The following is a 22,860-nucleotide window of genomic DNA, read 5'->3' on the forward strand; positions in this document are numbered from 1 at the left end:
GGCCCGGCCCGCGCCCTCTATTTCTTTTGGGGGCCTGGGGCTTGCTCTGGGTGTGAGTCCCGTGGACAGAGCCCTGGGCCTGTGTGGTGGGCACCAGGGATGCGGGTGGCCCACCTTCTCCGGGGGCTGTCCCTGCTGTGTGTGGTCAGGCCTGGTGAGTGTCCCCAGCAGCTCCTTGGACCATGCTTCTCTGTTCAGAAACGGCACCGACTCGATGGCCATCTGTGAGCAGACAGGGGTGGGCGGGCAGAGGGTCTCTGTCTCCGCCCTGTGAGTCTCCCCCAGCCTGGCCCGCCCCCAGCCGCTCGGGGTCCTGACTGCTGTCCTCCTCCCCACGCCCCTCTGCTGAGGCTCCAGGCCCGCTGACTTGTTCGCTCGCCCTTGGGGACGAGACTCGTTCTTCAGGGTGTCCCTCCCTGGAAGTTCTCCAGGAGGGGCTGGAAGCCAGGAGCCTGACTATGTCCCCAGTGCTGGGCGGAGGCCCGGCTGTCACAGAGGCCCAGCAGCGCGTCCCCTCAAGGTGGCTGCACCACAGGCTGGGTGCCTGGGGGGCAAGGTTGGTCTTGTTTGCCCACGGCTGTCTCCCCAGCACCTAAAACAGTGCCCGACGAGTAGTTGACACTCTGTTAGTATTTTTGAATGAAGGAATAAATGAACCAACGATCAAATAAATGAATGAGAAGTCCCTTCTAAACATAAAGTCCTAAAAGCCCTAACACCGCATCATTTTATGATGATAAATACACAGCCTCTCTATTTTTAGTGTTTCTGGTTTCCACAAGTCATCTAAGATTTTGATCCTAAGATTCTTTCTGGTGGAGAGACTCCTAATTATGCTCCCAACCCAAATACCTTAAAAGAAGAAAAGATTGGTAAATGTGAAGATAAGCATTTCAAGAAGTTTGTTTAGCCAAATCACCATAAATTAAGTTGAAAGACACAGTAGTTTTTTTTCTTTCTGTGATCTGTTGCCAAGAGTTAATATCATTGATAAAGAGCACTTTATAAACCAATAAGAAAAAGATGACAATCCACTTAAAAATGGAGATATATAAATTCAACCTTACTAATATTTAAGAAATGGAAATTAAGATGATGTATCATTTTGGCCAAGATTGAGAAATAGTAACAGCACCATTTTGGAGGTGATTGGATCACATTAAAGTGCAGGTTTGGGCAATGTAAACTAAAATTTATAGTTTATATACATCCATTTCCCCAATTAATTCCTTTTCTGGGGATCTACCCTAAAGGAGCACTAGCAGGGCCATCCATCCCACAGCCTTTTGGGACAGAAGACCTGCCCAGAGCGCTGCCTGCTGGCAGGACTGTCTGCACCCCCTCTGGTGATGCACTCTTGGACCTGGAAATGGAAACTGCTCTAGCCTAAGGCTTCCCTGGTGGCTCAGAATCTGCCTACAATGCAGGAGACCTGGGTTTGATCCCTGGGTGGGGAAGATCCCCTGCAGAAGGGGATGACTACCCACTCCAGTACTCTTGCCTAGAAATTCCTATGGACAGAGGAGCCCAGTGAGCTAGAGTTCATGGGGTCGCAAAGAGTGGGACACGACTGAGTGACTAATGCTTTTACTGCACATTGGCCATCTCCACTGCTCCAGGGCTTCCCAGGTGGTGCTCGTGGTAAAGAACCAGCCTGCCAATGCAGGAAGCAATGAGATGTGGGTTTGATCCCTGGGTCGGGAAGATCCCCTTGAGAAGGGCATGGTAACCTACACCTTCTTGCCTGGAGAATCCCACGGACAGAGAAAGCTGGTGGGCTACAGTCCATAGGGTCGCAGAGAGTCAGATACACAACTGAAGCGATTTAGCATGCATGCATACCAGGGCAGAATCCAGAGGAGCCTGCCTGCCCCGGCTGTGCCCCACACCTGGTGCATTTGCTGGGGTACAGCAGGACCTGGGTGACTCTCCCACACGCCCACAGGACAGGTGTCTGCCGAATGCCCAGGGAATCCCAGCCTCCTGGAAGCTCCTAATTTCTTCAGAAGCACCAGGGGCTTCTGTCCTCTCCCCCAAAACCTTCGGTGTCTTTTTCATGGTGGCATGTACCAGCATTTGGTGGCCAAAGCAGAGCCCAAACTTCTGCGACACTATTTATGGGAATTAGTGTGAATTCTGCATGTTTCCGTAGCAGAGGTAGTCATCTATCTGATTCTGCATCAGTCCTAGACCTTGCTAAGAATGTTTACAGAATATCTAAGGTGGGTCCCATATTTCTTTTAAAAAACCTGAAATATTTTGAAATTTGAAACACATCTGTTTCCAAAATTTCCTTTTCAGCTTTAACTAATATTGAGGTCTGTTTAACTTACAGGGAGACACCTGTCAGTGTGTAGTGCAGTGAACTTTGACAAACGCATGACTGTCTCAGTTCAGTCGCTCAGTCACGTCTGACTCTCTTTGACCCCATGGACGGCAGCTAGTCAGGCTTCCCTGTCCATTACCTACTCCTGGAGTTTACTCAGACTCATGTCCATCAAGTCAGTGATGCCATCCAACCATCTCATCTTCTGTTGTCCCCTTCTCCTCCTGCCTTCAATCTTTCCCAGCTTCAGGGTCTTCTCCAATGAGTCAGTTCTCTGCATCAGGTGGCCACAGTATTGGAGTTTCAGCTTCAGCATCAGTCCTTCCCATGAATATTCAGGACTGATCTCCTTTAGGATTGACTGGTTGGTTCTCCTTGCAGTCCAAGGGACTCTCAGGAGTCTTCCCCAACACCACAGTTCAAACGCATCAATTCTTCAGCACTCAGCTTTCTTTATAGTCCAACTCTCACATCCATACGTGAGTACTGGAAAAACCATAGCTTTGACCAGACGGACCTCTGTTGGCAAAGTAATGTCTTATCCTGTCAAGATCTGGACCATTTCTGACTGCCCCAGAAAGCTCTCTCATGCTCACTCCTAGTCAACCTCCATCCCCACAAGACCAGTTTGATTTAGCTTGCCTGCCATAAGGTTAAAATTCTTCTAGAATTTCATCCAACTGGAATTGTGCGGTGTGTGCTTTTTCTGTGTCTGGTATTTCTTAAAGAGACGTGTTGATTCATTCTTTGGCTGTGGTCTTCGCTGCTGCGAGTGGGCTTTCTCTAGCTGAGGGCTCCTCTTAACTGTGGCTCACGGGCTTCTCACTGCAGTGGCTTCTCTGCTTGTGGGGCTCGGGCTCTAGGAGCATGGGCTTCAATCCGTAGCTATGGCTTGCTGGCTCCAGAGAGGAGTCTCAGTATTTGTGGCACTTGGGATTAGTTGCTCCTGGACATGTGGAATCTTCCTGGACCAGGGATCAAACCAATGTTCCTTGCATTGCAAGGCGATTCTTAACCACCGGATCCACCGCGGAAGCCCTGTGTCTGCTGTTTTTACCCTCAGTGTGTGTCTGAGATTCACCGTGCTGTTGCACGCTCGTTCCAGCTGATTCCTCTGAGTTTTATTATTTCATTTCTGCTGCTCAGCTTCGGTGTAACTCGCTCTCCTCTCTCCAGTTTCCTCAGGTGGGTGAGCAAGTAATTGATTCCAGATCTTTGGGAGGGGATGAGTCTGCCCAGTACAGGTTGTTTCTAGTCTGAGGCTCTTATGAATGAGGCTGCTGGGAACATGCTTCTGTGTGTAATTTTGTGTACGAGTGTTTCATGCCTCTGGGGTTAGTACCGAAAAGTGGAACTGCCGGGTCCTAACTGTATAAGAAAATGTCAGCTTTCCAAGCAGGTTTCCCCGCCCCACCCGCAGCGGGCACTTCACCACCAGCATTTGGCTGAGCCTTTCTTTCTCCTTTGAGCTCTGTCCGTGGGTGGGTGGAGGCTGCTCTCGGATGTTAACTGACATTTCCCTGAGGACTCAAGATGCTGACCGTTGTGTCTTTGGCTTTTGGTCATTCATTTGCCTTCCTCTGTGACATGCCTACTTAACTCTTCTGTTCACTTTTGCAATTGGGCTGTTTCTCTTTTCTCCCTGATTTTGGAAGAGTTCTTCACTTATTCCGGATACAATCCCTTGCCAGAGATATGTCTTGTGAAAATTTTCTCTTGTCTCTGATTTCCCTTTTTTCACTTTCCTCGTAGTATTGTTGGATGAGCAGAAGCTTTAATTCAGATGGAATCCAATTTATCCATTAAAAAACTTTTTTATGATGAATGGTGTCTGGGTTCCAAGAAATATTTACCTGCCTCAAGATAAAGGCAAGATTGTCTCCAGTGTTTTCCTCAAGAAGTTTTTTGTGTTTTTAATATTTAGGCTGTGGGCCCATCTCAAATTAACTTTTGTGAATGGTTGGAGGCAGGCATTAAAGTTCCTTTTTTTGTAATGAAGTTGGTTGGCATCACAGTGGCAATACACAAATCAATTTTTAGAATTGACATCTTAACATTATTGACTCTCGTTATCCATGATCATTTATCTGCATTTATTTTGGTTTTATTTAATTTCTTTTTGCAGTGTTTTGTAAAGATCTTGCCCATATTCTGTTAAATTTATCTGAGTCTTTCATGTTTTTAATGTGACTGCATCATAGTTTTTTAGAAGTTTATCTTCCAATTGTTTATTGTTAGTACACAGAAATTCAGTTGATATTTGCATATTGATTCTCTACCCTGAGATCTTGCTAAATTCAATTATTAGTAATTAATAGTTTCAGAATTTAAAAAACTGTGAGATTTTCTGTGTATGCAATTATGTTGTCTGCAAAGAAAGACAGTTTTTCATTTTCCATTGCAATCCGTATGTCTGTTTTCACCTGTCTCTTACCTTACGCCTTGGTTAGGACTTCAGTGTACTGTTGACCAGAAGTGGAGACTGTGGACCTCTTTGCCTTATTCTGATCTTAGTGGGAAGGTGTCATTCATTCATCATAAGGTATGTGAGTGGTAGCGTTTCCACAGATGCTAGTTTCCTCCTACTCCTGCTTTGTGAAGAGCCTTCCTCAATGTGATACTGGGACTTCTACTAAAAATATACACGTGGTCTTCATCTTCCAGCACAGAGCTTCTGAAACCCTTTCCTAAGTGAGGAGAGCAGTAAAGGTGTCTTTTGTTGTTCACAAGAAGCCTGGCTCCACTTCTGGAGAGCCCCTGGCTCTCCACCCAGGAGGAGGGCGAGTTGCCAGGAGAACCAATCCTGGATCCACAGTTGGAACTCTGACCCACCTCTCAACCTTCAGAGAGGCGAGAGGGTGAGAGGTGGACTTTAATTATCAGCCGCCAGCGGTTTCGTGAACCACACCTATCAACAAGGTCTCTGTAAAAACTCCAAAGGGCTGGGATGTGAGAGATTCCAGGTAGGTGAACAAAAAGGCAGATTTTTCTTGCTAATCTTTTGCTAAATATTTTTGAGTTCATCTTCATAAAAGATATTGGTTTATAGCTTTCTTGTAATGTCTTCTGCTGGCTTTGGTGTTGGAGTTGTGCTGACCTCATAAGATGGTTTCAGGACTGTTTCTTCTTCCTCTATTTTCTGAGAGAATTTGGACAGAATGGGTAATATTTCTGCATTAACTTGTGACGGGCTTCCCTGGTGGCTCAGACGATAAAGAATCTGTCGGCAAAGCAGGAGACCCAGGTTGAGTCCCTGGGTTGGGAAGATGCTCTGGAGAAGAGAATGGCAACCCACTTCAGTGTTCTTGCCTGGAGAATCCCATGGACAGAGGAGCCTGGTGGGCTACAGTCCAAAGGGTCTCAGAGTCAGACATGACTGAGCGACTAACACTTTAACTTGTGATGGAATTAACCAGCGAAGCCTGTGGGAAGGTTTATAAAATATGACTCCAATTTCTTTTATCCAGGGCTACTCAGGTCCTCTGTTTCTTCTCTTGTCAGTTTTGTGGTTTGTGTTTTCTAGGGAATTTGTTTATTCAATCTAAATTGCCTCATTTATTGGAATCATATTTTATTACCCTTCCATGTTTAAAGTTGTTCAGTGATACTCCATCTTTACTGATAATGAATATTTTTTATTTTCTTGATCAGCTTATCAAAGAGCTTATCATTTTATTAATATATTTGAAAAACCTACTTTTGGGCTTATTCACTCTCTATTGTTTGTCCATTTAAAAAAATTTGATTTTTTCTCTACTTTTTATTATTTTCTTTCCTCTACTTTGGGCTTAATTTGCACTTTGGGGGATGGCTCCTTAAAATGGAGTTTAGATAATAGATTTTATCTTTTTTCTTTTCTAATATGGGCATTACAAATATAAATTTCTTCTAAGCATTGTTCTTTGTTGAGCCCCACAAATTTTTCAAATTTTCATATTGTGCTTTCTTTAATATTCAGTTCAAAATATTTTCTAATTTTCCTTGTGATTTCTTCTATGACTTGTGGGTTATTTAAAAGAGTGTTGTCTAATTTCCAAACATTTGGAATTTGTCCAGATGTATTGGTATTGATCTCTAATTGATGTTCTGGGCAGAGAATGTATTCTGTTTGATTTCAGTCCTTTTAAATTTATTGAAACCTGATATATAGCCCAGCAAATGATCTGTCTTGGTGAATGTTCCATTTACATTTGAAAAGAATGTCAATTAGATCAATTCGGTTAATTATGTTGTTCAAGTCTTCTATGTCCTTAGTGATTTTCTGTCTTATTTTTCTATTAATTACCTGTATTGCTGCTGCTGGCGGTGTTATTTCCACTAAATGCTATTTAATTACAACTATTCTGCTGCTACTATATGATAATAATAACTAATGAAGTGAGTGAGGGCTTCCTATCTGTCACGCAGAATGCCAGACACCATGTAGATTATTTCCTATCATTTCGCAGCAAGCATTGGAGGTTGGTACTTTCACCCCCATTTGATAGAGGAGGAAATAAGGTACAGAGAGGCAAAGTAGGTCACCCAGGACACACAGCTGTGGTTGGTTGAACCTGGACTTGAATCCAGGCCTGCCAGGGCCCGGCGTCCCTTCTTCTGGCCACGTGATGTGTGGTTGGAGTGGGAGCAGCGTGACACCCATCCTCGCTGTGATGACTTCAGTCCCCACCGCCCTCCTCCTTGCCCCTCTGCTCTCCCATCTGGCCTCCGCGCCCTCTCTGGGCCCCTTAGTCACCGACCCAGACCCCAGGGTTGGCAGGAAGGGCCTTGTGTGTGCTGGACACTTGCTCTGTGCCAGGTGTCTAGAGACCACAGTTCACATCCCCACTCCCAGGGACCCTGCAGCGCCTCGGTACCAGCCTTGCCCGCCTTCCGCCTCCCGTCCTGAGCCTCCTCCGTGCCCCCAGGACTGAGTGCGTGCCCACCCTCGCCCCCGATCAGCCCCACAGAAGGCCCCCATGTCTGGGCTCCCTCCCTACCTTGGCCAGTTGCTCTTCCCAGCCAGCCTTCTCTCCCTCCTTGAAGAGATTCTCTGAGGGAGAGAGCAGAGGTGGCGGTCACTGGAGGCCAGGTCCTGTGTCCATGGCCGGGGCTGGGTCTTGGGCTCCATCTCCCCATCCCTTGGACATGACTGAGTCAGGACTGCGTTGTCCTGGGATTGTCCGGCTCACTGGGGGAGGTGAGCTCCGAGGATGGTGAGCTGGGCTTGGGGCTCCAGAGCACTGGGCTGGTGCCATGGTCCTGCTATCCCTGCTGTGTGCCCTCAGGTGGGTCAAGCTCCCTCTCTGGCCTCAGGCTCATCCACAGTGGAATAGAGGGTTCTCTCTGGGCAAGGTCCCTTGGGATGTGCTTGGGTCTCCTCAATGGTGGGAAATCAAGGCCCAGAGGGGCACATTGGGGCTGGAAAGCCTTTATGGAGCTTTGGAAACCCAACCTCAGAAAGAGGGGCCGCTTCGGGGATTGCTCTGGGGGGTCTCAGAGGTGACCCGAGGCACAGAGGAACCTCCACCCAGCCTGTCAGCTCCAGGGGAGGGGTGCACAGCCGAGCCAAGCTGAGGCCTGCCTTCCTCCCAGCCTTATTCCCAAGCGCAGCCTCTGAGGCCTCCCCTCTGGGTCGCCCTGGAGACAGCAGATCCGCCACACCCATTTCTCCCCCTCACCTCAACCCCCCAGCTGAGGCTGTTGACTAGCTCCTCCCTAAGGCCCCAAGGTGTACTCACACCATTTCCTCCTCAAACCCCTACTCATCCCGCAAGGCATGGCTCAGAGTTGGCTGCCTCCTCTGGGAAGTCCTCCCTGATGGCCACCGGGGCAGACAGCAGTGAGTTCAGCTCATGCTTGTGAATGAATGAGTGACAGATGGGAGGTGAAGTGTGCCTCTCTGGCGAGGCTGTGATCTCCCGATGGCAGAGCCGGGCACACGACAGGAACTCAAAGAGTGTTAGCTGAGCCTCATCCTGGTAAGACCTCCCCGCGTGAGTCCTCCCTGGGGGTCCTCAGAGACCCCCCACTATCCAAGGTGGCCCTTCCAGTGACTCAGAGGCAGCAGCCACGGAGGAGGCACAGGAACATGGAGCCTCCGGGGCTGCGGCGTGCGGCTGGGTGTCCATGCCTGTCCCAGTCTGGGAGCTTGGCCTGTCTGTCTGCCGGGAACCAGCGGAGAGGACCGCGGAGTACACGGCAGAGCAGGCCTCCCTCCTGGAACCCCCGCGCTCCGCCCTAGCTGTGTCCAGGCCTGCGGCTTAAACGCTGAGGGCAGGAGCGCGGCCTCGACGGGACGGGCGGCACAGGTGGGCCGTGGGGGTGTCCGGGCCGCAGCCTCCGGCTGTCTGGCTGGCTTCCCTCTTGTGCAGCTGATCTCGGTCCCGAGGGTGTCCCGCGGGTCAGCAGCCCTGCCGGCCCCTCCTGTTCTCTTCACAGCCTGCCCTGCCGCCCCCTGCTAGCCTGCGGACAGAGGGTGGCCGGGCCCAGGCCCTGAGGGCAGGACATACCATCCGAGGTCATGATGCCCATCACGTAGAGGAGACTGCGGTGCGGGAAGACGCCCGACAGGACCTCGGTCTCCAGGTGCTGGGCCACCGCCTGCCACGAGTGCCTGCAGATGGCCACCAGCACGTTGCCGGCCGCGTCCTGGTAGGCCTCCTCCAGCTCCTGGGCGGGGGGCGGAGAGGAAGAGTGGGTGCTCAGATGGAGCCGTGACATCTCACACACGGGGTCTGGTTTGGTGGGCAAGACAGCTACTGTCAACCCAGGTTTTGGATGGAAAACTGAGGCTGAGGAAGCCTGACACGCAGAGTGGGTGGGTGAAGGTGAGGCTCATGCCCAGGGCTCAGGATTACACGTGAATATCCACATCCCTGGGCCACTTCCTGGTCCAGAAGCCCATTGTCATTATCCCTGCTGCGGAGCCTTTGTACAGATGCTGTCTCCCGCCTGGAATACAGTGTCCACTTGCCCTGTCTGTCCAAATGCTAGTCCATTTTGAAAGCTTGCTCCAATGCCTACACTCTGGACACACGTCCTGAAGGCTCTACTCGATGTCACCTCTTTCCGGAACTCCTGGGAGCTTAGGACAACATCACAGCCTTGGAGTCTTAACCACCAGGGATTCAGAAGCACAGTCTCTGCTTCTGCCCCGAGATCTCGGGCCTGAGGAGTCGGTGTCAGCGTCCTGGGGGCAGAGGCCCAGCTGGCCAGCCCCCTGCCCTCCCTGCACCCCAGCCAGGCCCACCACGCTCTGCTCGAGGGGCAGCCTCAGACCGCCCAGCGCTGTGTTGCCACACTCAGGGCTTTTCTCAGTGCTGTCTGGGCATCATGTGAAATCGTTATATCATTTATGATTTGTTCGAAGGGTGACTATGAGGGCTTCTTGTTAAGATGATGGGTTGAATCTGATTTTGCTCTTTCAGGAAAAGACCTCAAGTACTCTACATTTAGGAGGTTTTTACCAAGGGCGATAGCCACCCCTCTGTGTGAGGTAACTGGGCTGAGCACTAAGCAGGCAGTGAGGTGAGCTGAGAACTTGCCCCCACCGACACCACACGTGGTCTGGTAGAAATCCTGGGGGGTGCATCTCCCAGATGCTTACAGCTAGGGGGGCCGGGGAGAGGGCAGAGTGGGTGCGAAGTCAAGCGCCCAGATCCCTTCCCCAGTCTGTACACTCGCAGGGTCTCTGGAGAGGCCAGGCTGAGGGTCTCTGGGTGGGGAGGCCAGGCCCGCAAATGCCGGGGACAGACACTTCCTGGGTCAGGTTCTCCACTCTGCCGCGCGGGGCTGAGCCCCAGATCAGGTCTTCCCCGGGAGATCTGGATGGCCCGAGAGGAACGACACCGAGGTGCTGATACGGGGACAGGGATACACGGAGGACAGTAGAGGGCTCACCTCGTAACTCTGCAGTGGACCCCCAATCTCATCACCCACCTGTGTGCCCAGAGCATCCTAGCAGCTCGTAAGCACAGGCAGATGGCCACACAGAGAAGGCCACGTATGCAGGAGGGACTAAAACCATAGCCAAAACCACAAACCCAATGAAACCCAGAGAAAAGCTACTCGGAGGAAATAGAGGCCAAGCAGAGAGATAAAGCTTGAAGCCAAACAGTCCCTTTAATATCCTGAGAGATAAGGGAAGACACTGCATCTGTGAAGCTATTAACAGGATGAAATGGGAACATTCTGAGGACAAAGACCAAGATGTCTTGAAAGTTAAAGGCTCATGGATAGGCATAGAAAATGCAGTCAAAGATTTGGAAGATGATGGCTCCTCAGAAAGGAGAATGAAGGACAGAGAGGTGGAAAAAGTGAAGGAGTCTTTTGGGCCTAGAAAAGAGAACAACAGTCTCAAAGGCCCCTTGCTGAATCATCTAACTTCGGAGAAATCAAAGCATAACCTTACTTCCACCCTGATGCTCCAGGCTGGTTGCATCTATCTGGGACTTATCACCCCGTGTCCAGAAACCTACCAGCCCCTACACCTGCCCAGAAGACTTATCACCCCCTGCCCAACTACAAGTGTCATCTCAACAAAAGAATACTCAAAATATCCCGCCTGATTGACGTTTCCCTTATCGCTTCCACAAACCTCCCTGTAAGTATGAAGCTTCCCTGATCCCTTTTGGCGCTCAGCCTGTCATTAGGCCAACTGTCGCCCCTCCTTGCCTGAATAAAGGTAACCTACTTCTGTCGAGGTCATCTTTCCTTTTCTGCCTCGCCTGAACTATGCCTTACAAAAAGAGGTGGGATGAGAGTACGAGGAACTCTGGAGAGCTCTGGGTCTGAGAGTTCCTGAAGCCTAGTACAGAGAAACACAGGGGATGATGTCCTGGGGAATCAGGGAAGCGTATTCCAGAAGCAAAGGACCCAAGCAGCTGGACTGCAAGGATGCAGGACCGCCTATCACAGAGGCTAAGACAGACCCAGAGCCAGGCACGTGCTGGGCGTCATGCAGGATGGAGGCGCCAGGAGGCACCTGCTCTCCCTGTGAGTCCTGGACCAGCTTGTGCACCCAGAGAAGCACCTGCCCCCACCTGCTGGGGGATGTGCAGTCCAGGTCCAAACCTCTGGTCTTCAATAGGCAGGGACCAAGAAGCAGGCAGCCAAGGGCTGAGTTACTGCCTGGGGAATGGGTGGGATGCACAGACCAGTCAAGAACTCTCTGAGCCTCACCTTTCTCTGCTGTAAAATGGGTGCATGATGTTGTCCCTCTGAAGGGGCTGGTGGTAAGAAAATGAGAAAATGGGTAGAATTTCTCGGTCAGCCACAAGACTGGGCATTCCCAGCATTCTTTGGGTCCCTGGGGCTGCTGCCTGCACCCCAAAAACCTTTGTGGAATGGACTATTTGCTGGGGGTGGGGGGGGGAGACTCACTGTGGACTTTGTCATGTTTTCCAGGGCCAGCTGCATGAATGACTTCTCCCAGGTCTCCTCCAGGGACTCACTGGCTCCAATGGCTGCCTCTAGGACGTGGAAGAGCCGGAACTTGTGCCGGGTGGAGATCTGTGGGTGGCAGGGTGGACACAGGCTTAGAGACTAGTTGGATCTGATGAAGTGGGGAGTCGCCATGGGAGCAGCAGTGGGGGGCGGGTGTGTAAGGAGGCCAGCGAGGAGATAGCACAGTGGACGCATTTGGCCATCCATCTAGCAACACCTTTGTGAACAGCCCTGAGCTAGGTTCTGCAGAGACAGATGAATAAACACTTGTCCCCATCCTCAGGGAACTGCAAGGGGGTCTAAAGAGCATTCTACCAATTCATCCATTCATTCTTTTATCCATCCATTCATTTAAAAAATCCAGATAGAGCTTTCCCCTAATCATCCACCCAGCCATCCCTCCGCTGTGACTTTAGGCAAATCACTTCCCTCCTCTCAGTCTCAGTGTTCTCGTCTCTGGGAATCACGACAGTTTATCGAGAGACCGTTCAGAGGATGGTCCACACATGTTGGTCTACTTTCCACCCACCCCCTGCTGGCTCGCTGGACTCATGGGGAGACTGACTTGCCCCAAATCACAGCTCTGCTGTCTGGAGGAACCAAGGTCTGAACCTGTTTTGGGTCTAGCCCTCCCCTCCCTCCCCACGCCTGCCCTGAAGAGCGCGAACAGCTCCCACCTGCTGGTTGTTTACAAAGTAGTCACTGATGGTTTCCAGCGCCAGGTTGGGGGCCCTCTGAGCTATATCCTTGATTTTCTTGATATTGTACCTCAGTTGGACGGAGTCTGAACTACTGAGGTCCTGGAGCAGCTTGAAGCAGATGGCTGAGGCAGAAGACGTGAGCATGGGTGGGCCGTGGGAAGGCCACAGCGTGCCAGCAGCGCTGGGCGGGTGGGGAAGAGTGGGACGGGGAATGGAAACCGTGATCTGACAGGAAGGGCTTGGGGAACCGAACACACCGGGAAATCCTGGGGCTCCTAACCGCTCTGCTGTCCTTTTGAGATCAGGAGCAAGAAAGCAAGCAGGGAATGCATTCTTGTTCACGTGTGCGGTACTCGATCCATTCATTGGCTCACTCTCCTTTTCAGCCATCCATTTACACATCTATCATCCATATGTCCGTCGATCTGTCCATCCACCCATACATTTATCCATGTCTTTCTATCCATCAACCCACTGGTCCACCCACCTGCCTGCTCATCCTTATGCTTATTCATCAGTCCATCCATTAATAAATTTATCCATCTATCCACTTTTGGTCCATCCAACTTCATTCCTAAATCCATCTATCCATCCATCTACTCACTATTCACCCATTTAAAAATTCATCTACCCATCCACCCACCAATCTGTTGATAAATTAAGCATCCATCCCTCCATCCCTCCATCTGTTCTTTCCTTACCCCTTCATCCTCCATCCAGTCACCCAACATTCAGTGGTGTTCATTTACTGTAAGACTGTGTGTGTGGCCCCAAGGGGAGTCAGGGCCTGGCTCTGTTCTGAGGGAGTCTCCAGCCCAGGAGAGCCATACCCAGTATCAGCAGACTTGAGTTCTGTGGGGAAGTTGTATAAAAGGCCCTGGGCACAGAGAGGGGAGGGGTGATAAATCCTGAGACGGAGAGGTGGTCAGGGCTGGCTTCACAGAGAGGGTGGCATTTTAGCTTTGCCTACAAAGATGAAGGCAGGGGAAAAGCATTCCAGTGAGAGGGCCGGGTGTGAGCTGAGGTTCTAGGGTGTGAGAGGTGTTGGAGGAGGACGGAGGGAAGGGCTGAGAGAGGGCATTTTGGGCTTTCGATGGTGTCTTAGGAAGTGTGAAGAGGCCACAGAGGATGGGCAGGAGGCCTTGATGAAAGCTGCACCAAACCACGCCTCTTGTCACCCCAGGGTCCTAGGGGGTGGGCCTGTTCTGACCCCCTTCCCCACGCCTCTTGTCACCCCAGGGTCCTGGGGGTGGGCCTGCTCTGACCCCCTTCCCCACGCCTCTTGTCACCCCAGGGTCCTGGGGGTGGGCCTGCTCTGACCCCCTTCCCCACGCCTCTTGTCACCCCAGGGTCCTGGGGGGTGGGCCTGCTCTGGCCCTCATCCCCAGGACTTCCTCAGGTGGAGGGACTGATGGGGTCTGCTGGAACCGAGCCCCAGGGCCGGGGGTCACCTTTGTTGTAGGATTCCTTGATGAACGTCCTGTGCTCCTTGGGCATCAGGGCGGCCTGGCTGGTCTGTGACTTGCAGAGCAGGATGGCGGTCAGGGGCCTCTGTCTGTTCCCATGGGCAGACTTGTGAGGCACCTTCATGTAGGCCTGGCTCTTTGTGAGTTCAGAGATGTGGGAGGAGGTTCTGAAAGGGAAACGAGGACTTGGGTGTATGTATCTGAATGGCCCCGTGTGTTTATGGAGGGAGGTGCTGTGAAGGCCGAGAGACTGGTACGATCTAAATAGAAAATCCCAAAGAATCTAAAAAACACCCTACCAGAACTAAAAAGTGAATTCAGCAAATTGGCATATAGAATGTCAGCATACAAAAATCAGTCATGTTGCTGTGTACCAGCAACGAACTGGGAATTAAAATAAAAAGGTACTATAAACAATAGCACTAAAAATCATGAGATATTTGGGTATAAATGTATCAAATAATTGTAAGATCCATATACTGTAAAATATAAAATACTGTTGAAAGAAATAAAGACTTTAATAAATGGGGCAACACACCATGTTTACAGATTGGAAACTCAATGTTGTTGTCTATTTTCTCTAAATTTATCTAAATATTCAATGCAATTTTCATCAAAATCCAAGAAGCATTTTTTTTGTAATAGCCAACAAATTGTTCCTAAAATTTATGTGGAAAAGGAAAGGAATAAAGATAGCCTAACAATTTGGAGAGAAGAATTGGAGTACTGATACTGCTGATCTGAAGGTTTGTTATACAATTATAGTAATCAACGCAGTGCAGTATTGATGAAAGCACAGAAATAGAAACAAATGGAGCCAACTAGAGAATCTAGAAAAAGACCCACATGTATTTTGGTAAAGGTGCAAAAGTAATTCAATTAAGAAAGGATAGTCTATTCAATAAATGGTGCTGCAATAACTGGATAAACATGTAAAAAATAAACCCCAATTTATATCTCACTACAAACATAAATTAACTCAACACTGACCACAGACTTAGAGTAAAACCTAAAACTCTAAAACTTCTCGAAGAACATGTAGGAGTAAACCTCTGTGACCCTGAGCTGCACGAAGCAGTCCCGTGTGTGACCCCAAAGACACAATCCATAAAATAAAAAATCAGTGAACAAGTTCACCAAAGTTAAGAATTTCTGCTTTTTGAAAGACAGCTACAACAAATGAGAAGATAAGCTTTGGACTTGGAGGAAGAATTTGCAAATCACATACCTGATAAAAGACTATGCCTGAAATATACAAATACCTTACGAACAACACACAAACAGCCTAAGAAAATACAGGTAAAAAGATTCAAATGACATTCCACTAAAGGAGAAAAGCAGATGGCAAATAAGCCCATAAAAACTGCTCAACACCATTCTCCATGAGAGAAACAAATTAAAAGCACAGTGGGATATCAATACACATCTCCTAGAATGGAGAAAAGAAAAACCAGAAAATACCAAGTGCTGGTGAGGAGACAGAGTAACTAGAGTTTCCATCATTGCCCGAGGAAATGCAAAATGGTACAGCCAGCGTGGAGGGTGGTTTGGTACTTTCTTAGAAAGTAAAACCTACATTTTCCATCCGACTCAGATATTTTACTCCTAGGCATTCACTGAAGTGAAATGACAACATCACACAAAAATCTGTACACAGATGTTTACCGTGGCTTTATAATAACCACAAACAGAAAAAATCCAAATGTCCTTCGACTGGCGAATGCACAAAAAACTGTGCTACATCCATAGAAATACTACTCAGCAGTAACGAGAGGAGTGACTGATGAAGGAGACCACATGGAGGAGGCTTAAGTGCATTACGCTGTGTGAAAAAAAACCAGACCCCCAAAGCTACGTGCTGCCTTGTCCCGTTTTTGTGACATTCTGAAAAGGTAAAACTATACAGACAGGAAACAGACCAGTGGTTTCTGGGGATAGCGGGGTAGCTGGAGGATTGAGTACGAAAAAGGGCACGGGGAATTTGAGGGGGAGATGGAACAGTTTCAGAGCTTGTGTGTGGTAGTGGATACACGCTGTATGAGGAGTCCCAATCTAGAACTGGGGCTTCCCTGGCTGTCCAGCAGTTGGGACTTGGAGCGTCCACTGCAGGGGGCACAGGTTCGATCCCTAGTCAGGGAACAAAGATCCCACATGCTGTGTGGTATGGCCAATAAAAAAGAAATTAATTAAAAAGAAAAAAACTTGTAGAACTGGACATTGAAAAGTGTGAATTTTACTGCATGTAAATAAAAAAAAATACTTTAGCTACTGAACAACAGCATAGCTAAAATAAAACCAAACAAACCAAAAACAAAAGAAATAAGAACAAAAATGATCCCCCCACCTCATTTCCTTCTACTATTTCATTTTTCTGAAATATTTGTTTATCTTTTTTGCTTTTTGGCCATGCCTCATGGCACGCAGGATCCTTGGGGCATTCAAGATCTTATTTCCTCAACCAGGGATGGAACCCATGCCCCTGCAGTGGAAGCTTAGAGTCTTAACTTCTGGACCACCATGGAAGTCCCTTTTTCTGGCTTATTCTTGCTCAGTCCACCCACTCCAGGTGCAGAGGGCTCCGGCTGCTCCTGAACCCGCTGGGCACACTTCTACCTCAGGACCTTTGCACTGGCTGTTCCAGTTTGGCGAGGATCATCCCTCCAGAGCACTGCTCGGCTCAGCCCCTCACCGCCACCCCCCTTCACTTCTTTGCTCAGTTGTACTTTTCTTGATGAACGTCTTTAAAATCTGACCCTCGACCCACACTCTTCACTCCCTAAACCTGTCGATTTCCTCCCACATCCCTTCCCACCTTGTAACACTGCATAATTCTCTGGACTGTGTCTATTGTTTATCGGCTGTCTCCCCCACCAGAATGTAAGCCAAGAGACAGGGCTCTTCATGTCTTGTTTCCAGCTGTGTCCTCAACACCTGGAACCGTGCCTGGTACTCCTAGCAGGGACTCAGCAAATGTTTGTGGAAAGAAGAGTGGAGTGACGTGTCCAGAGCAGCCATCAGCCCCGCCGGGCTCTTCTGGGTCCAGCCCTGGGACAGCCCTTCCAGCTCTCTGGGAACCTGGCGGTCTGACCTCTACAGCCTCCACACTAGATCAGCTGCCTGAGACCTTCCGGCTGACCTCGGGCCTCTGTTCTCCTGTCTGCCCAGAGCGTGTGACCTCCCACCCTCGTCCTCCTCGATCCCATGTGGGGGCCACGTGAAGTCACCTTCAGCCTGCTCGCCACGGTCAGCGCATCCTAGGGTAGGGGCTGTGTCCCCCAGCTCCCTGATGACTAACGGCCCTCCTTGGCTCCCCCTGAACTCTCAGGAACCCCAGTGGCTCCACTGACCAACCCCTGGGCCTTTCCCTTCCCAGTTCCCCTGGGGATGTGGTGGCTGTCTCTGGGTGTCCCAGTGAAGGCCCTGGGCGAAGACTCAGCGACAGACTGAGTGAGGGGATGCTGCTGAGGGCGTGCTCCTGGGAGAAGCCAAGGTCAGCCTTGGACAGTGGGACCGTCCTCCCGTCCACCTGGAGCTGCTACCTTCAGCTCCCTTCCCAGCTGGCCTTCCTGCCTGGAGCGTGGGGGCCTTCCCCTTCCCTGGCCATGTCCAGCCTGAGGACCCTCTGCCCCTCCCCACCATCTGCCTCTCTGGGGACCAGTGACTGAGTGGTCAGCAGGGGATTTTCCCGGGCTGTACTTTGCCCACCACACACCTCACCAGCACCCCCACCACTGCCAACGAGGACTGGTTTGTGTCAGGAGCTTGATCCGGTCTGCCCTGTGCTCATGCCAACCCCACACGGTGCTGAGACACAGAGGTTCAGCGACCCGTCCCAGGACACCCAGCCTCTGCAGGACAGCATCCGTTCAGACTGGCTCTGACTCCAAAGCTTGCATCCCAGGGATGTGGCCACTGGGGCTCAGTACACACCGCCCCTCCTGGAAGGCCCCCCTTCCTTCGTGCGTGCTCAGACTCTTAGTCGTGTCTGACTCTCTGTGACTCTATGGACTGTAGCCCTCCAGGCTCCTCTGTCCATGGGATTCTGCAGGCAAGAACACTGGAGTGCGTTGCCGTGCCCCAGAGATCGTCCTCACCCAGGGATCAAACCGGAACCTCTTAAGTCTCCCCCATCGGCAGGTGGGTCTTTACCCACCAGGGCCACCTGGGAAGCCCACTCCTTCCGATGGCCTCTCAGAAAACCAGCCACACTCGTGCAGCTCCTGGAGGCCTCAGCTTTTCACACCGAGCCTGGCCCCTCCTGCACCCTGGAGGGCCCTTGGTCGGTCAGGGTTGACCACAGCCACAAGTGAGATCTGTGTCTCACCCCAAACCTGCCTCCCAGTCCTGCGGCAACCAGGACTGAGTCTATTTTGAAAGACAAGAGAATAGGAGGGCAGTTAGCAGACAGCTGCAGGATGAGCGTTTCTCGCCCTAGACGTGAGGCGGGATGTGGCAGAGGGGAGACCGTCCTGAGCATGCAGGCAGAAGTGACTGTGCAGAACAGCAGAGCTGCGTTCCGAGGCGGGTCGGCAGCTCCCTTGGGGACAGACACGACCATGGAAGCACAGGCGACGACCCCGCCCGGGAGCCCCCCAGGGACAGCCTGGAGAGCCGACCTGCCCCAGTCCCCACGCAGCGCACTGTGGGCCTGGGGGGCTGGGGACCCGGAGAGGGAGCCCGCCTGCCAGCCTCTGACCTGCTGCTGGACTCAGGAGATGGAGTGTCCTTGCACCCACCTGGGGTGAGGGGACCCCCGGACTGAAGGCCACAGAGGACCTTTCTTTTGTGCACATCCCTCACATCTCTCAGGAAACAGGCTGCTGTACCCTCTCGACGAGGTTGAGGTTCCGGGCAGCAGAGGGACAGCATGCCCACTGTCTGTCCATCCATCCACTTGATCTCACACCGCTGGTCTCCACAAGCTTTGGCAGCCATAGGCGGTGTGACGGCAAAGGCTGTGCTGGACTCGAGCCCCCCTCCCTGCACCCCATCGTCCCGCTCTGCTGTCCCCCAGCCTCCTCTCCACCACCCTGAGGGCTGCCAGATGGGAGTCCACCCCCAACTCTTGCACTCCAGGCAGCTGCCGGCACGCTGCAGGACCCCTCTGTCCTGGGCCCAGGCCCTGGGGGCCCACCCCTTGCTGCCCTGCCCTACGGGGGCCCCTGCCCGGCGCTGGGCTGACCTGGAGTTCTGGGACCTGGCTGAGGAGGTCCTGTTCGTGCTGGCATGGCTGTGTGACTTTTCTGAATGCTGCGCATCCATGTTGGGGTACAGTCTGAGGTGCTGCTCACTCTCTCCTCGCGCCCAGCTGAGCAGCTCTATCTCTGGGTTCCCGCTCCCCCGCCCCAGCCAGCCCTGAGCTCACCCCTGAGGTCACAATGCTTGCAGCACCATGGAACCTTGGCAAGGACAGGGCTGTGGGATCGAACACTGTGTCCTGGGCACAGCCCGTGTGTGTGTGTGTGTGTGTGTGTGTGTGCATGCGTGTGTACACCTATGCCCTCAGCGTGCCCCTCCACCTCTGGTTCTCAGCTGTCTCCTTCCAGACACCTGTGGACCCGGCTGACACCCTGCGTAACCCTGGAGACCCCCCGAGGCAGGAGGCCCAGCTAAAGCCTGCCTGGATTCCCGACCCGAGCGGCTGCGAGGCAGTAAACGTGTGGAGTCTTAAGTCCCCGAGTCTGTGGCTGTTTGTTCTAGCGACGGCTGACTTCCTGTATGCTCCGTGCAGGAAGCAGGCAGAGCTGGGACTGAATGGCTTCGCAGCAGAAGCCCCCTGGGCGGGTGCGTGGCGGCTTCCCGCTCGTGGTCCCTGGTCCAATTGCATGGCCACAGGGGAGCTGGGTCCTGAAGCCAGACCAGGGTTCCCAGCAGGGACCCTTGTCAGCAGACTCCTAGCCAGAGGCCCGAGGGTCCTCCCGTGTGGAGGGGCCACCGGCGAGGAGGCCCCAGGCTGGTGGTTGGTGTCTGGACCTGCTGGCGGGCCGGCACGCTCCGGGGCCAAGCCCCCCGTGCCCAGCCAGCCCTGATCTCGAGAGCCCTCGCAGCCGCGCTGTGCCCGTAGCCCCTGTGTCCTGGAGATGGCACACTGCAGAACCCCTCCGTCCTGGGCCCAGGCCCTGGGGACTCACCCCTTGCTGCCCTGCCCTACGGGGGCCCCTGCCTGGCGCTGGGCTGACCTGGAGTTCTGGGACCTGGCTGAGGAGGTCCTGTTCGTGCTGGCATGGCTGTGTGGCTTTTCTGAATGCTGCGCATCCATGTTGGGGTACAGTCTGAGGTGCTGCTCACTCTCTCCTCGCGCCCAGCTGAGCAGCTCTATCTCTGGGTTCCCGCTCCCCCGCCCCAGCCAGCCCTGAGCTCAGCCCTGAGGTCACAATGCTTGCAGCACCATGGAACCTTGGCAAGGACAGGGCTGTGGGATCGAACACTGTGTCCTGGGCACAGCCCGTGTGTGTGTGTGTGTGTGTGTGTGTGTGTGTGTGCATGCGTGTGTACACCTATGCCCTCAGCGTGCCCCTCCACCTCTGGTTCTCAGCTGTCTCCTTCCAGACACCTGTGGACCTGGCTGACACCCTGCGTAACCCTGGAGACCCCCCGAGGCAGGAGGCCCAGCTAAAGCCTGCCTGGATTCCCGACCCGAGCGGCTGCGAGGCAGTAAACGTGTGGAGTCTTAAGTCCCCGAGTCTGTGGCTGTTTGTTCTAGCGACGGCTGACTTCCTGTATGCTCCGTGCGGGAAGCAGGCAGAGCTGGGACTGAATGGCTTCGCAGCAGAAGCCCCCTGGGCGGGTGCGTGGCGGCTTCCCGCTCGTGGTCCCTGGTCCAATTGCATGGCCACAGGGGAGCTGGGTCCTGAAGCCAGACCAGGGTTCCCAGCAGGGACCCTTGTCAGCAGACTCCTAGCCAGAGGCCCGAGGGTCCTCCCGTGTGGAGGGGCCACCGGTGAGGAGGCCCCAGGCTGGTGGCTGTTGTCTGGGCCTGCTGGCGGGCCTGCGCGCTCCGGGGCCAGGCCCCCTGTGCCCAGACGGCCCTGATCTCGAGAGCCGTCGCAGCCGCGCCGTGCCCGTAGCCCCTGTGTCCTGGAGACGCACATGTGGGACCCTGGCCACGTGCAGGAAGCCAGACAGTCAACGGACAGCAACCGCCTACCGCCGAGGACTTGGGGGCGTTGCAGCTGCTCTGGGGGTCAGCCCCGCTGCTCTGGCTCTGCCGGGCAGGTGACCTTTCTGAGGCTGTGACCTCTTTAGAAACACGGGCTGATGATGCCCCTTCCCCAGCTGGTTCTGAGACTTAAATCACTTTTCCCTGAAAGGGGCTTGGTAAGAGACGGGTGCCCAGCGCAGCACAGCTGTCTGATTTGGTGGGCAGCCGCACCATGGCTAACTGCAGCTGAACTTCAGGATGTCTTACGAGATGGGGCTCCTGGGTTTGACCCTGTGCGGGGAGGAGCCTGAGGCTGGGAGTGAGGAGCGGGCAGGGTCCTCTCATTCAGGCAGCTGGGGGACGGGGTTTTCCCCAAGCCTTCGGCTCAGCTCACTCTGACGGGGGCGTGTGGGGCAGTCCTGTTTGTAGCCCAGGTTGCCCTCTCCCATCCTTCAGCACTGTGAAAGGGACTGTTGAAAACTGACTCCGTGAATTCATGAATCATGAAAGAGGATCCCACAAAGCTGCCAGAACAGGTGTTGGCAGTGACCCTTCTCAGGGCTGGGCCCCCACGCCTCCAGGGTGTGCCCCCCTATAGCCACTCTGTCTGGTGGCCTACAGACTTGTGTGATTAGTGCTTAAATGATCCGCAATGTTGAGGGTTACTTGTTAAATACCACCATAGAAGCCTACAATGGAAGGGATGCTAATAAAAACAGAGGTAATAAGTGCCCCAAGCTCGTCACTTCGTGCTTCTTGCCTGTATTGTACTGTCACCCGCGTCCTAGAGGTTATCTATGTGTCTGTCTGCATACGGGACGGCACCGCGCATCTCCACCAGACTCCGTGTGCATCCATCGCAGGGCAGCAGGGCACCAGCTGTGGTGGGAGCCTTTCCGCCGCGGTCGTGGGCAACGCTGCCGGTCAGGGCCTTTGGTTTCTCTCTTTCTTGGTGAACCATTGTTGGACATCGCCCAGGCTGACCGGGCAAGGTGGGCCAACCAGTTCCTCCCCTTAGGAATTTGGAATTGGGGCCAAGAAGGAAGCACTGGGTTGGGGTTCTCTATAGCTGCCCACCCCTCCTCAGGGCTCCAGGCAGAAGGGAGGAGAAAGGGTACAGAGAGAGGCTGGCCCCCAAGGGGATGAGCCGAGCTGGGGGTCGGTTCCTGGGTCCTGGCCCCAGAACTTCCCCATGGGCCTTCTGGGCTCTTGGAATGTACCTGGATTACAGGGAGGCAGGTTTTCCACAGAAGAGCTTTCCAGCAAGCCCCAGATGGACAATGGATGAGCTGCTTGGGGTAGGGGGCACTCCTGTTCCTGCAGGGTCCAAGGGGGGCTGGATGTTAGGGTGGGAGTGGATGAGCCTCCTCTGGGGACAGGTGTCAGCCCTAGGGGACACTGAGACCTGGGGTCTGATCATTGTCCATCTCGTGCTACCCTTCACCACGTTTGAAAACGGTGAGATATCAGGGCTGCAGGTCCCCGGCTGGGTCATGCCGCCTGCCTGCTTCCCCCATGATCCTCTCAGGAACTGGGGAGCACCTTCAGCACCAGGGGGGACCACCTCTGCCGCGTGTGGGCTCCCAGCCTCATGGCCACTTTTCACAGTAACCTGGAGGCCGGGTGTGCTCACCTCCCTGCGAGTGGGATGATGCTCAGAGAGGGTCAGGAACTGGCTGGAGGTCACACAGCAGCCAACGGTGGAGCCAGCTTCAAAACCAGGCCCTCATAGCTCGCTCCACGGTGAGCACGTGGCCTGTGGACCATCGCGCACCCGACTCTGCAAGGTACCCGTCCCTC

At 52.8% G+C, this 22,860-nt stretch overlaps 1 protein-coding gene across 1 annotated transcript in view; it reads right to left on the bottom strand.

The window, feature by feature from the left end:
- LOC136144752 (maestro heat-like repeat family member 5) overlaps positions 1 to 20,178 on the bottom strand; it is a 56,789-nt gene extending 36,611 nt beyond the window's left edge. The window contains exons 1-7 of the mRNA XM_065902605.1: positions 20,051 to 20,178; positions 13,905 to 14,086; positions 12,430 to 12,575; positions 11,690 to 11,818; positions 8,818 to 8,977; positions 7,306 to 7,358; positions 115 to 222 (exon numbers count right to left, since the gene is read on the bottom strand). Coding sequence (XP_065758677.1) covers positions 115 to 222; positions 7,306 to 7,358; positions 8,818 to 8,977; positions 11,690 to 11,818; positions 12,430 to 12,575; positions 13,905 to 14,086; positions 20,051 to 20,178 — 906 coding nt within the window. The remainder of the gene's footprint in view (positions 1 to 114; positions 223 to 7,305; positions 7,359 to 8,817; positions 8,978 to 11,689; positions 11,819 to 12,429; positions 12,576 to 13,904; positions 14,087 to 20,050) is intronic.
- Positions 20,179 to 22,860: the final 2,682 nt, after the last annotated feature.

Source organism: Muntiacus reevesi, chromosome 12, assembly GCF_963930625.1.
Source record: "Muntiacus reevesi chromosome 12, mMunRee1.1, whole genome shotgun sequence".
NCBI classification, from domain to species: domain Eukaryota; kingdom Metazoa; phylum Chordata; class Mammalia; order Artiodactyla; family Cervidae; genus Muntiacus; species Muntiacus reevesi.